The 12,455-nt window shown below is 40.4% G+C and overlaps 1 protein-coding gene across 2 annotated transcripts in view; it reads left to right on the forward strand.

Annotated features, from left to right (window-relative positions):
• The first annotated feature begins 2,383 nt into the window (after nt 1-2,383).
• Nucleotides 2,384-12,455, forward strand: part of LOC126252997 (tRNA N(3)-methylcytidine methyltransferase METTL2) — a 63,911-nt gene continuing 53,839 nt past the window's right edge. The window contains exon 1 of one of the 2 annotated variants that reach the window (XM_049954030.1): nt 2,384-2,567. In XM_049954030.1, the coding sequence (XP_049809987.1) occupies nt 2,473-2,567 (95 nt within the window). In that variant the 5' untranslated portion in view covers nt 2,384-2,472. The remainder of the gene's footprint in view (nt 2,568-12,455) is intronic. The other variant, XM_049954029.1, reaches the window with a different exon arrangement.

Consider the following 12,455-nt stretch of genomic DNA (forward strand, 5'->3'; position numbering starts at 1 on the left):
TGATAGTTCGGTAATTTTCACATCTGTCAACACCTGCTTTCTTTGGGATTGGAATTATTATATTCTTCTTGAGGTCTGAGGGTATTTCGCCTGTCTCATACATCTTACTCACCAGATGGTAGAGTTTTGTCATGACTGGCTCTCCCAAGGCCATCAGTAGTTCTAATGGAATGTTGTCTACTCCCGGGGCCTTGTTTCGACTCAGGTCTTTCAGTGCTCTGTCAAACTCTTCACGCAGTATCTTATCTCCCATTTCATCTTCATCTACATCCTCTTCCATTTCCATAATATTGTCCTCAAGTACATCGCCCTTGTATAAACCCTCAAAAACTCCTTCCACCTTTCGGCCTTCCCTTCTTTGCTTAGAACTGGGTTGCCATCTGAGCTCTTGATATTCATACATGTGGTTCTCTTCTCTCCAAAGGTCTCTTTAATTTTCCTGTAGGCAGTATCTATCTTACCCCTAGTGAGACAAGCCTCTACATCATTACATTTGTCCTCTAGCCATCCCTCCTTAGCCATTTTGCACTTCCTGTCGATCTCATTTTTGAGACGTTTGTATTCCTTTTTGCCTGCTTCATTTACTGCATTTTTATATTTTCTCCTTTCATCAATTAAATTCAATATTTCTTCTGTTACCCAAGGATTTCTATTAGCCCTCGTCTTTTTACCTACTTGATCCTCTGCTGCCTTCACTACTTCATCCCTCAGAGCTACCCATTCTTCTTCTACTGTATTTCTTTCCCCCATTCCTGTCAATTGTTCCCTTATGCTCTCCCTGAAACTCTCTACAACCTCTGGTTCTTTCAGTTTATCCAGGTCCCATCTCCTTAAATTCCCACCTTTTTGCAGTTTCTTCAGTTTCAATCTGTAGTTCATAACCAATAGATTGTGGTCAGAATCCACATCTGCCCCTGGAAATGTCTTACAATTTAAAACCTGGTTCCTAAATCTCTGTCTTACCATTATATAATCTATATGATACCTTTTAGTATCTCCAGGATTCTTCCAGGTATACAACCTTCTTTTATGATTCTTGAACCAAGTGTTAGCTATGATTAAGTTATGCACTGTGGAAAATTCTACAAGGCGGCTTCCTCTTTCATTTCTTCCCCCCAATCCATATTCACCTACTATGTTTCCTTCTCTCCCTTTTCCTACTGACGAATTCCAGTCACACACGACTATTAAATTTTCGTCTCCCTTCACTACCTCAATAATTTCTTTTATCTCGTCATACATTTCATCAATTTCTTCATCATCTGCAGAGCTAGTTGGCATATAAACTTGTACTACTGTAGTAGGCATGGGCTTTGTGTCTATCTTGGCCACAATAATGCGTTCACTATGCTGTTTGTAGTAGCTAACCCGCACTCCTATTTTTTTATTCATTATTAAACCTACTCCTGCATTACCCCTATTTGATTTTGTATTTATAACCCTGTAATCACCTGACCAAAAGTCTTGTTCCTCCTGCCACCGAACTTCACTAATTCCCACTATATCTAACTTTAACCTATCCATTTCCCTTTTTAAATGTTCTAACGTACCTGTCCGATTAAGGGATCTGACATTCCACGCTCCGATCCGTAGAATGCCAGTTTTCTTTCTCCTGATAACGACGTCCTCTTGATTAGTCCCCGCCCGGAGATCCGAATGGGGGACCATTTTACCTCCGGAATATTTTACCCAAGAGGACGCCATCATCATTTAATCATACAGTAAAGCTGCATGTCCTCAGGAAAAATTACGGCCGTAGCTTCCCCTTGCTTTCAGCCATTCACAGTACCAGCACAGCAAGGCCGTTTTGGTTAATGTTACAAGGCCAGATCAGTCAATCATCCAGACTGTTGCCCCTGCAACTACTGAAAAGGCTGCTGCCCCTCTTCAGGAACCACACGTTTGTCTGGCCTCTCAACAGATACCCCTCCGTTGTGGTTGCACCTACGGTACGGCCATCTGTATCGCTGAGGCACGCAAGCCTCCCCACCAACGGCAAGGTCCATGGTTCATGGGCGAAGAGTATAAGCTTATTATTTGTATAATTGCAGAAATTGCGTCTGCTGAGCCCTTTTTGACAGTTTGTCAGTCACCCCATTAAAAAAAAAATTAAATCGAATAGACAGCGGCAGCGGCTATTCAACGAAAACTGAGATAGAATGTTGGTGTTTCGAAATGATGGAACCAATCGAATGGGGACTATTTACTGTAGGAGGAAAATTAGTACAGCGCGAATTGAGCGATGGTGGCCTGGGAACTAATGGTATCACTGCAGTGATGCCACCGAGAACTTGATGTTCACAGGTGCAACCGCGGTGCCACTGCAGTACGCCGATTCAAGTGGCGCCACTGACAGATCGTATCTGATCGCTGCTCGCAAAGTTTTTCTTAAACTGATCTTTCCGCGCAGCGAGATGTGTAAAATATCTTTCAAACACCTGTTTGTTTGTTGACTTTTGCTGTTTTGGTGCGATGGAAAGAAGCCGCAGCGACAGTGATACTAAACGAATACAATTTGGGAACAGATATTTGACAGATGAAGACCAAGTTTTTCAGCACAACGCCTGGTAAAGATTGTGACATATTTAAGTTCTTCGGAACTATGTGTTTACATTTGGCTAATGTGTTGAGCAGGAATTTTGTGAAGGAGCTTATAAACCGAAAATTTCAGCGTTTATGCCACACGAGGCACAGGAAAAAGCCACAGCATGGTTCGAGATACTTGAAAGACCATTCAAAAGTATTTCAGTTCAATGCCTGGTACGTAAGCATTAACGGCGATTCTATCGTAGCGTTGATGCTGGAGACCGAAGTTTTCAGGAAGGTTGCTGTAAGGATATTGTTTTGTCATTATGCAGCCCATTTTACGATCAGAATTCCTTGTGAAGTGTGTGAAAGTTGTGACAAAAGAACTTGTAGAAGGGGTTTGAAAAATCCAAGCTTAGTATGATGTCGGTAGATAAGAATTGTGTTTCCAATTCTGACCAAAGCTGTCGATTTCGTGAAACGAGAATCATTAAATTTGTGATCATAACAACTAACTGTTCTGCGGATTACACGATTATACTAGTTAAATGTATGTTGTCCAGTTGCAGAGACAGATTGAATTGAGTTGTGTATTGTATCTTATTCCTGTAAATGACGTTTCCACTGAAACAAAGACGATTTTATTGTTACTTTAGCTGTGGTATTCAGTGAATTTCCACCCTGTGTAAATCACTATTAGACAATAAGTTAAGTCCAGACTACGGACTGTTAGGGGCTAGCTGCATAAATATAATGTGTATGGGTAACGTGACTTGAATTATGAAATGCACTGCTTGCAGATATGTTTATCATCAATGATACAGTTTAGTAATTAATACTTGAAGTGGTCTACCATTGTCTGTGCCACTAACGAATTTGTATGTACCAAAGGTAATTACTTAACAAAATTTAGGTTTCTACCAAATAAGAATCATCATTTTGGGATTACCTGTGTTGGATTTGGGTCTGATAAGTACATATGATCCCTCCCTCTAATTTTTCTGCACAAGTTCATTAGCTTTCATTTTTTTTAACATTCTTGGTTATGGTGAAAGACTGATCTGTGGCACTGTCAAAGATTTAGGTTAGGTTGAAAGGTGACTGTTTGGTTGAGAATTGACAATGCCAATGAATGTGAAAGCCAAGTAAAGTTTGTGGTAACAGGTTGACTAATAGTGCAGTGTAATATTTATCGTGCACCACATTGAAAAATGCAGGTGGGCAATATGTGATGTTTACCTAATTGCCGGCCGCTGTGGCCGAGCGGTTCTAGGCGCTTCAGTCCAGAACCACGCTGCTGCTACTGTCGTAGGTTCGAATTCTGCCTCAAGCATGAATGTGTGTGATATCCTTAGATTAGTTAGGTTTAAGTAGTTCTAAGTGTACGGGACTGATGACCGCAGATGTTAAGTCCCATAGTGCGTAGAGCCGTTTACCTAATTGCCAGTGTGAGTGTGAGTTTTATGACTGGTGAGGTGACAAATTTGAGGTGACATTTCTGTAAAACATCTTGGATACATTCTGTAGGTCTACATTTGATGTATCTTAGAGCTACCCAGTCATGTTAGGCACTGTCTTCATAACCTCTTGTTGATATGACTGCTCAAGCTACCAAAAGCATTCTCAGCATTTATACTTAACACAAACTGACATTTCAGCTAGAAGAGCTTGTTGGTTACGATTCTCTGTCAGCTTTTTAGGTGTAGTAAACATATACATCCCATTCAGCAGAGAATATGTGTAGTGTGATTAAAGAGTAAGAGAGACCATACTAAAATCTCACCATTTTCCTTATTACTAGTACCATTTGTTACCAGCAATATGTCATTGACATTGACAACTGGTTGCACTGTGTCAGGATTAAATTAATCTCCAATAATATTACAGCAATAAAATGGATGCCCTCCCAGGGGACGCTACCTTATAGTAGGCACCTTCAGTGCTGGACGGGAGGGTTTGCATACTTAATTGAAGTCGAGGAGGGTCACCCAAGCGGGATTGGTCTCGACTGAGGAGCCAGATTAAGTGTGTCCCACAATATAGGGCATGGAGGGCTGTAGAGGCATAGTGAAGCCAGCTTCCCTGGAGGAGCAAACCTAATACAAATCCTGGTCCTCCAAGTTGGGTGTTGGGCATGGGGCTAATAACCCCATACTGTAAAAAAATAAAAAAAAGAAGAATATTACAGAAATTTGACAGAAGCCTTGGAAACTGAATGGAAAACATGTATCATGGCCCTGACAAAGGAAACGGATAAAGGATATGGCAGTAGCATCATGGAATGTGAGGACAATGCTTCAGCCTGGAAAAAATGAAAGAAATAGCCAATGAAATTTTAAAATTTAAATATGATGTCATGGGGTACAGCGACCCCCCCCCCCCCCAATGAACCATAGACCTTGCCGTTGGTGGGGAGGCCCGTAGGTGCAACCGCAACGGAGGGGTATCTGTTGAGAGGCCAGACAAACGTGTGGTTCCTGAAGAGGGGCAGCAGCCTTTTCAGTAGTTGCAGGGGCAACAGTCTGGATGATTGACTGATCTGGCCTTGAAACACTAACCAAAATGGCCTTGCTGTGCTGGTACTGCGAACGGCTGAAAGCAAGGGGAAACCACAGCCGTAATTTTACCTGAGGGCATGCAGCTTTACTGTATGGATAAATGATGATGGCATCCTCTTGGGGTAAAATAGTCCCCCATTCAGATCTCTGGGCAGGGACTACTCACAAAGGAACCTCCCCAGTGCACCCCCCTCAGATTTAGTTATAAGCTGGCGCAGTGGATAGGCTTTGAACAACTGAACACAGATCAATTGAGAAAACAGGAAGAAGTTGTGTGGAACTGTGAAAAAATAAGCAAAATATACAAACTGAGTAGTTCATGGGAAGATAGGCAACATCAAGGACACTGGGAACGAAGTAGCGCCGAGGTCTCGTGGTAATGTGAGCAGCTGCGGAACGAAAGGTCCTTGGTTCAAATCTTCCATAGAGTGAAAAGTTTAGTTTTTTATTTTCAGTTTATGTGACAAACTCTTATGTTTTCATCACTTTTTTGGGAGTAATTATCACATCCACAAGAAAACCTAAATCGGGCAAGGTAGAAGAATCTTTTTACCCATTCGCCAAGTGTACAAGTTAGGTGGGTCGACAACATATTCCTGTCATGTGACGCACATGCCGTCACCAGTGTCGTATAGAATATATCAGATGTGTTTTCCTGTGGAGGAATCGGTTGACATAAGACCTTGCGATCAAATGTTATTGGTTCCCATTGGAGAGGCACGTCCTTTCGTCTACTAATCGCACGGTTTTGCGATGCGGTCGCAAAACACAGACACTAAACTTATTACAGTGAACAGAGACGTCAATGAACGAACGGACAGATAATAACTATGCAAAAATAAAGAAAGTAAAATTTTCACTTGATGGAAGACTTGAGCCAAGGACCTCTCGTCCCGCAGCTGCTCACTCTACCACGGGACCACGGCGCTGCTGAGCTTACATTGTCCATGATGTTACCTATGTGGCCACGGACTACTCAGTTTGTATATTTTGCTTATTTTTTCACAGTTCCACACAACTTCTTTCTGTTTTCTCAGTTGATCTGTGTTCAGTTTATCAAGGCCTATCCACTGTGCCAACTTATAACTAAATATGAGGGGGGTGCGATGGGGAGGTTCCCTTGTCAGGAGGACGTTGTTATCAGGAGAAAGAAAACTGGCGTTCTACGGATCGGAGCATGGAATGTCGGATCCCTTAATCGGGTAGGTAGATTAGAAAATTTAAAAATGGAAATGGATAGGTTAAAGTTAGATATAGTGGGAATTAGCGAAGTTCGGTGGCAGGAGGAATAAGACTTTTGGTCAGGTGAATACAGGGTTATAAATACAAAATCAAATAGGGGTAATGCAGGAGTAGGTTTAATAATGAATAAAAAAATAGGCGTACGGGTAACCTACTACAATCAGCATAGTGAACGCATTATTGTGGCCAATATAGACACGAAGCCCACGCCTACCACAGTGGTACAAGTTTATATGCCAACTAGCTCTGCAGATGATGAAGAAATTGATGAAATGTATGACGAGATAAAAGAAATTATTGAGGTAGTGAAGGGAGACGAAAATTTAATAATCATGGGTGACTGGAATTCGTCAGTAGGAAAAGGGAGAGAAGTAAACATAGTAGGTGAATATGGATTGGGGGGAAGAAATGAAAGAGGAAGCCGCCTGGTAGAATTTTGCACCGAGCATAACTTAATCATAGCTAACACTTGGTTCAAGAATCATAAAAGAAGGTTGTATATATGGAAGAAGCCTGGAGATACTGACAGGTTTCAGATAGATTATATAATGGTAAGACAGAGATTTAGGAACCAGGTTTTAAATTGTAGGACATTTCCAGGGGCAGATGTGGACTCTGACCACATTCTATTGGTTATGAACTGTAGATTAAAACTGAAGAAACTGCAAAAAGGTGGGAATTTAAGGAGATGGGACCTGGATAAACTGAAAGAACGAGAGGTTGTAGAGAGTTTCAGGGAGAGCATAAGGGAACAATTGACAAGAATGGTGGAAAGAAATACAGTAGCAGAAGAATGGGTAGCTTTGAGGGATGAAGTAGTGAAGGCAGCAGAGGATCAATTAGGTAAAAAGACGAGGGCTAGAAGAAATACTGAATTTAACTGATGAAAGGAGAAAATATAAAAATGCAGTAAATGAAGCAGGCAAAAAGGAATACAAACGTCTCAAAAATGAGATCGACAGGAATTGCAAAATGGCTTAGCAGGCATGGGTAGAGGACAAATGTAAGGATGTAGAGGCTTATCTCACTAGGGGTAAGATAGATACTGCCTACAGGAAAATTAAAGAGACCTTTGGAGAAAAGAGAACCACTTGTATGAATATCAAGAGCTCAGATGGAAACCCAGTTTTAAGCAAAGAAGGGAAAGCAGAAAGGTGGAAGGAGTATATAGAAGGACTATACAAGGGCGATGTACTTGAGGGCAATGTTAGAGAAAGGGAAGAGAATGTAAATGAAGATGAAATGGGAGATACGATATTGCGTGAAGAGTTTGACAGAGCACTGAAAGACCTGAGTCGAAACAAGGCTCCAGGAGTAGACAACATTCCATTAGAACTACTGACGGCCTTGGGAGAGTCAGTCCTAACAAAACTCTACCACCTGATGAGCAAAATGTATGAGACTGGCGAAATACCCTCAGACTTCAAGAAGAATATAATAATTCCAATCCCAAAGAAAGCAGGCGTTGACAGATGTGAAAATTACCGACCTATCAGTTTAATAAGTCATGGCTGCAAAATACTAACGCGAATTCTTTACAGACGAATGTAAAAACTGGTAGTAGCCGACCACGGGGAATATCAGTTTGGATTCTGTAGAAATATGGAAACGCGTGAGGCAATACTGACCCCACGACTTATCTTAGAAGCTAGACTCGGAAAAGGCAAACCTACATTTCTAGCATTTGTAGACTTGGAGAAAGCTTTTGACAATGTTGACTGGAATACTCTCTTTAAAATTCTGAAGGTGGCAGGGGTAAAATACAGGGTGTGAATGGCTGTTTAGAATTTGTACAGAAACCAGATGGCAGTTATAAGAGTCGAGGGGCATGAAAGGGAAGCAGTGGTTGGGAAGACAGGGTTGTAGCCTCTCCCTGATGTTATTCAATCTGTATATTGAGCAAGCAGTAAAGGAAACAAAAGAAAAATTCGGAGTAGGTATTAAAATTCATGGAGGAGAAATAAAAACTTTGAGGTGTGCCGATGACATTGTAATTCTGTCAGAGACAGCAAAGGACTTGGAAGAGCAGTTGAACGGAATGGACAGTGTCTTGAAAGGAGGATATAAGATGAACATCAACAAAAGCAAAACGAGGAGAATGGAATGTAGTCAAATTAAATCGGGTGATGCTGAGGGGATTAGATTAGGAAATGAGACACTTAAAGTAGTAAAGGAGTTTTGCTATTTAGGGAGTAAAATAACTGATGATGGTCGAAGTAGAGAGGATATAAAATGTAGACTGGCAATGGCAAGGAAAGTGTTTCTGAAGAAGAGAAATTTGTTAACATCGAGTATAGATTTAAGTGTCAGGAAGACGTTTCTGAAAGTATTTGTATGGAGTGTAGCCATGTATGGAAGTGAAACATGGACGATAAACAGTTTGGACAAGAAGAGAATAGAAGCTTTCGAAATGTGGTGCTACAGAAGAATGCTGAAGATTAGATGGGTAGATCACATAACTAATGAGGAGGTATTGAATAGGATTGGGGAGAAGAGAAGTTTGTGGCACAACGTGACCAGAAGAAGGGATCGGTTGGTAGGACACGTTCTGAGGCATCAAGGGATCACCAATTTAGTACTGGAGGGCAGTGTGGAGGGTAAAAATCATAGAGGGAGACCAAGAGATGAATACACTAAGCAGATTCAGAAGGATGTAGGCTGCAGTGGGTACTGGGAGTTGAAGAAGCTTGCACAAGATAGAGTAGCATGGAGACCTGCATAAAGCCAGTCTCAGCACTGAAGGCAACAACAACAACAGGGCTACAGGAAATAAGATGGCATGAGAATGGGCAGATAAATAAACCTGAGTACTCGTTGGTATGTAGTGGACCAGAAGAAAGAACAGGCCAACTTGGAAGAACGTTTATGATAACAAGTGAAGTCAGGAAAAGCCTTCTGGAATTTGAACCCATAAGTGAATGGATGTGCAGACTCAGACTAAGAGGGAAATTTAGAAATATATCAATAGTGGATGAACATGCACCAACAGAGGATAAAATTAAAGAACAGTTCTACGAAGAATTGGAAAAAGGATGCTGCGCTTTACCTACATACGACTTGATGCTAGTAATAAAAGATTTTAAGGGAAAAATAGGGAGGAATGAACATCCATATGGAGTTTCTGAAAAATATTCACTACATGAAGAAAACAACAAGCCTATAGACTTACTATGCCAATTCGCAGCAAGGAATAATATGATTATTAAAAGTAACTGCTTTCCATACACAGTGATCCATCTGGGTACTTGGAAGTATGCAGTCAATGGAGTAGTCAGTCAGATTGACCATATTTTAGTGATTGCACACCACTCCACACCAGTTATGGATGTATGGAGCTGCAGAGGACCAAACTGTGACTCAGACCATTTTGTGACAAAATCACTCTTGAGAGAGAAACTGTCACTAACAAATGGCAACAGTATAGAAAAGATGTTGAAATGAAATACAGACAAATTGAAAATCTCTGATGAAGTAAAAAAATACCAAGCAACACTAAGCAGAAAGTTGAGTAATGAAAAGACTGCAGTAGGAATAGACGAAAGGAGTATCAGGATTGAAAAAGCCCTTGAAGATGCTGCAGACGAAATAATAGGCATAAGAAGGAATAGAAGAACCCAGGAATGGTTTGATGAGGACTGCAGATTAGCAATAGATGAAAAGAACAGGACAAGAACGAAAGTACTACAGATAGAAACCAGAAATAATGTGGACCAATATAGAGAATTAAGGAGAAGAGCTAACAGACTGTGCAAGAGAGAGAAAAGAGAGTGGACTAAGAAGAAATTTCAAGAACTAGAAGAGTTAAAGGAACAGAATGAAATAAGAAAGTTCTGTCATGCTGTAGGCAAAATGAAGAATAGATTCCAGCCAAAAACAATGACCTTTTCCAGTGAAGATGAGAAAATGATAAGGAAGGAAGAACAGGTAGTCAGAAGATGGGCAGAGTAAAGATACACCAAGCACCAGCCTAGAAGATGAAGAGATAGCCACACAGGAGGAAAGAGTGGAGCTGGAAGCAGACAGTGGTACCAATGAGGCAAGAAAGCCAACACTACAAGAGGTCTCCTAGGCTGTGCACAAGTCGAAAAACTATCAAGCCCCTGGGGAAGACAGCATAATCGCTGAATTAATAAAAACTGGTGGTGAGGCTGTAATAAAGGAACTGCATACATTAATATCAGATATATGGGAAACAGAAACTATGTCAGATAAGTGGAAAACTGGAATAATAATCCCCATATATAGGAAAGGGGACATAACAGCATGTGAAAACTATAGAGGTATAACACTCGTAAACACAACTTATAAGATCTTCACAAGTATATTAAATGAAAGGATACAGAAGTGTGCAGGAGGCATACAAGGGGAATATCAGTGTGGCTTTCCAGACAGAGGAACACCTGATCAAATATTTGAGATAAGACAAATGATGGAAAAGTTCTATGAATATGATATAGATCTACATTTTCTATTCATTGACTTCAAACAAGCCTTTGACAGCATAAATTGGCAATAACTGTACAGAGTACTGGAAGAAGTTGGTATATGTGCTAAACTAATAAGACTAATCAGAATGACAATGACAGAGACAAGAGCAGAAGTAAAGAGATTAGATTAGTTTTCGTTCCATAGATCCATGCTGAGGAATTCCTCGTGGATGTGGAACATGTCAAATTAATTTTATTTTATTTTATTTTTTTTTCCCGTCCTTAGCAGAACGAGTGAAAGCTTTGACTTTAATAAAGGCATGGAGCAAGGTGATAATCTCTCCACTGTCCTATTCAATATAGCCGTGCATAGTGTAGTAAATAAAATCAACAAAAGAGCACCATATTTATGAAAACTAGCCAGATATGTACATACATTGATGACATTGCTATAGTAGGAAGAAATATCAATACACTCCAAGGAAACATACTAGACAATGGAAACCGAAGCTTTAAAAATTGGCCTCATAGTAAATGAAAACAAAACAAAATATATGGTAATGTCACAATCTGAGGCCAGAAGAACCCCTAAAAACCTAAACATCAATGGGAAATGCTTCAAAGGAGTGTCCTCTTTTAACTACGTGGGAGCACTGATAACAAATGATAACAGTATTGGAAAGGCTATAAGGGAAAGAATACAAGCAGGAAACAGAGCTTACTTTGCAAATATGCAACTTTTCAGAAATAGCCTTGTTACAAGAAAAACAAAACTGCTTGTATATAATTCCCCAGTCTGCTCAGTTATCACATACGGGTCAGAGGTATGGAGTTGACAAAACATGATAAAAATGCACTAAGAACCATTGAGCAGAAAATACTATGCAAAATCTATGGGCCAATAAGGGAGGATGAAGGCTGGAGAATATGTTACAATGCCGTATTATAAGGGTTAATACAAGGTAAGGACATAGTAAAATTTGTAAAATCACAGTGAATATGATGGCTAGGACACTTGGAGAGAATGGCAGAGGATAGAATTCCAAAGAAAATGATGAAAGATGTGGTCCATTCAGCTAGGCGAAAAGGGAGACCTAGAAGAAGATGGATTGATGACGTAATAATAGATCTCGCCAGCATGGAAGTCCGATGGTGGAAAAGAGCAGCAAATAACTGTGAAGTATGGAGGAAGATCATTGAAGAAGCCAAGGCTCACCAAGGGCACTACTGAAGAAGAAGAAGAATAAAATGGACGCTGTAATAACATTAGAAGCAAAATATCAGTGTTGATAGTAGAGCCATAGCACTGACTTTCAAATTAGGTAGTCACTCTTCTATTCATTCACAGAGTATGATGATGTTTCTTTAGGTCACTCAACATGTTTGCTTTGAACAGCTCGACTATTAAGGGGCTGAACACTGTTTGGTAGTGCAGTAAAATTTTTGATGGCCATTATTGGGATGTGACTCTATCTTGTCCTGCAAACTTCTTGGCCTGTCTAGTGTACCCTTATTCTGGGAGTTATGATGGTGAATTTGATACAGCATCATTTGAATGATACACTATGATTCAGCTTCATTTGAATGAGGCAAGTGAATGCATATTGGCTGTGGACTGTTTCCTAGTTTAGCAACTGAATCATTCCATGCCAAGTGGTCTGCAGGTTCCTGCATGATCATAAATATATTTTGATGAAATTTT

Source organism: Schistocerca nitens, chromosome 4 (genome assembly GCF_023898315.1).
Source record: "Schistocerca nitens isolate TAMUIC-IGC-003100 chromosome 4, iqSchNite1.1, whole genome shotgun sequence".
Taxonomy (NCBI): domain Eukaryota; kingdom Metazoa; phylum Arthropoda; class Insecta; order Orthoptera; family Acrididae; genus Schistocerca; species Schistocerca nitens.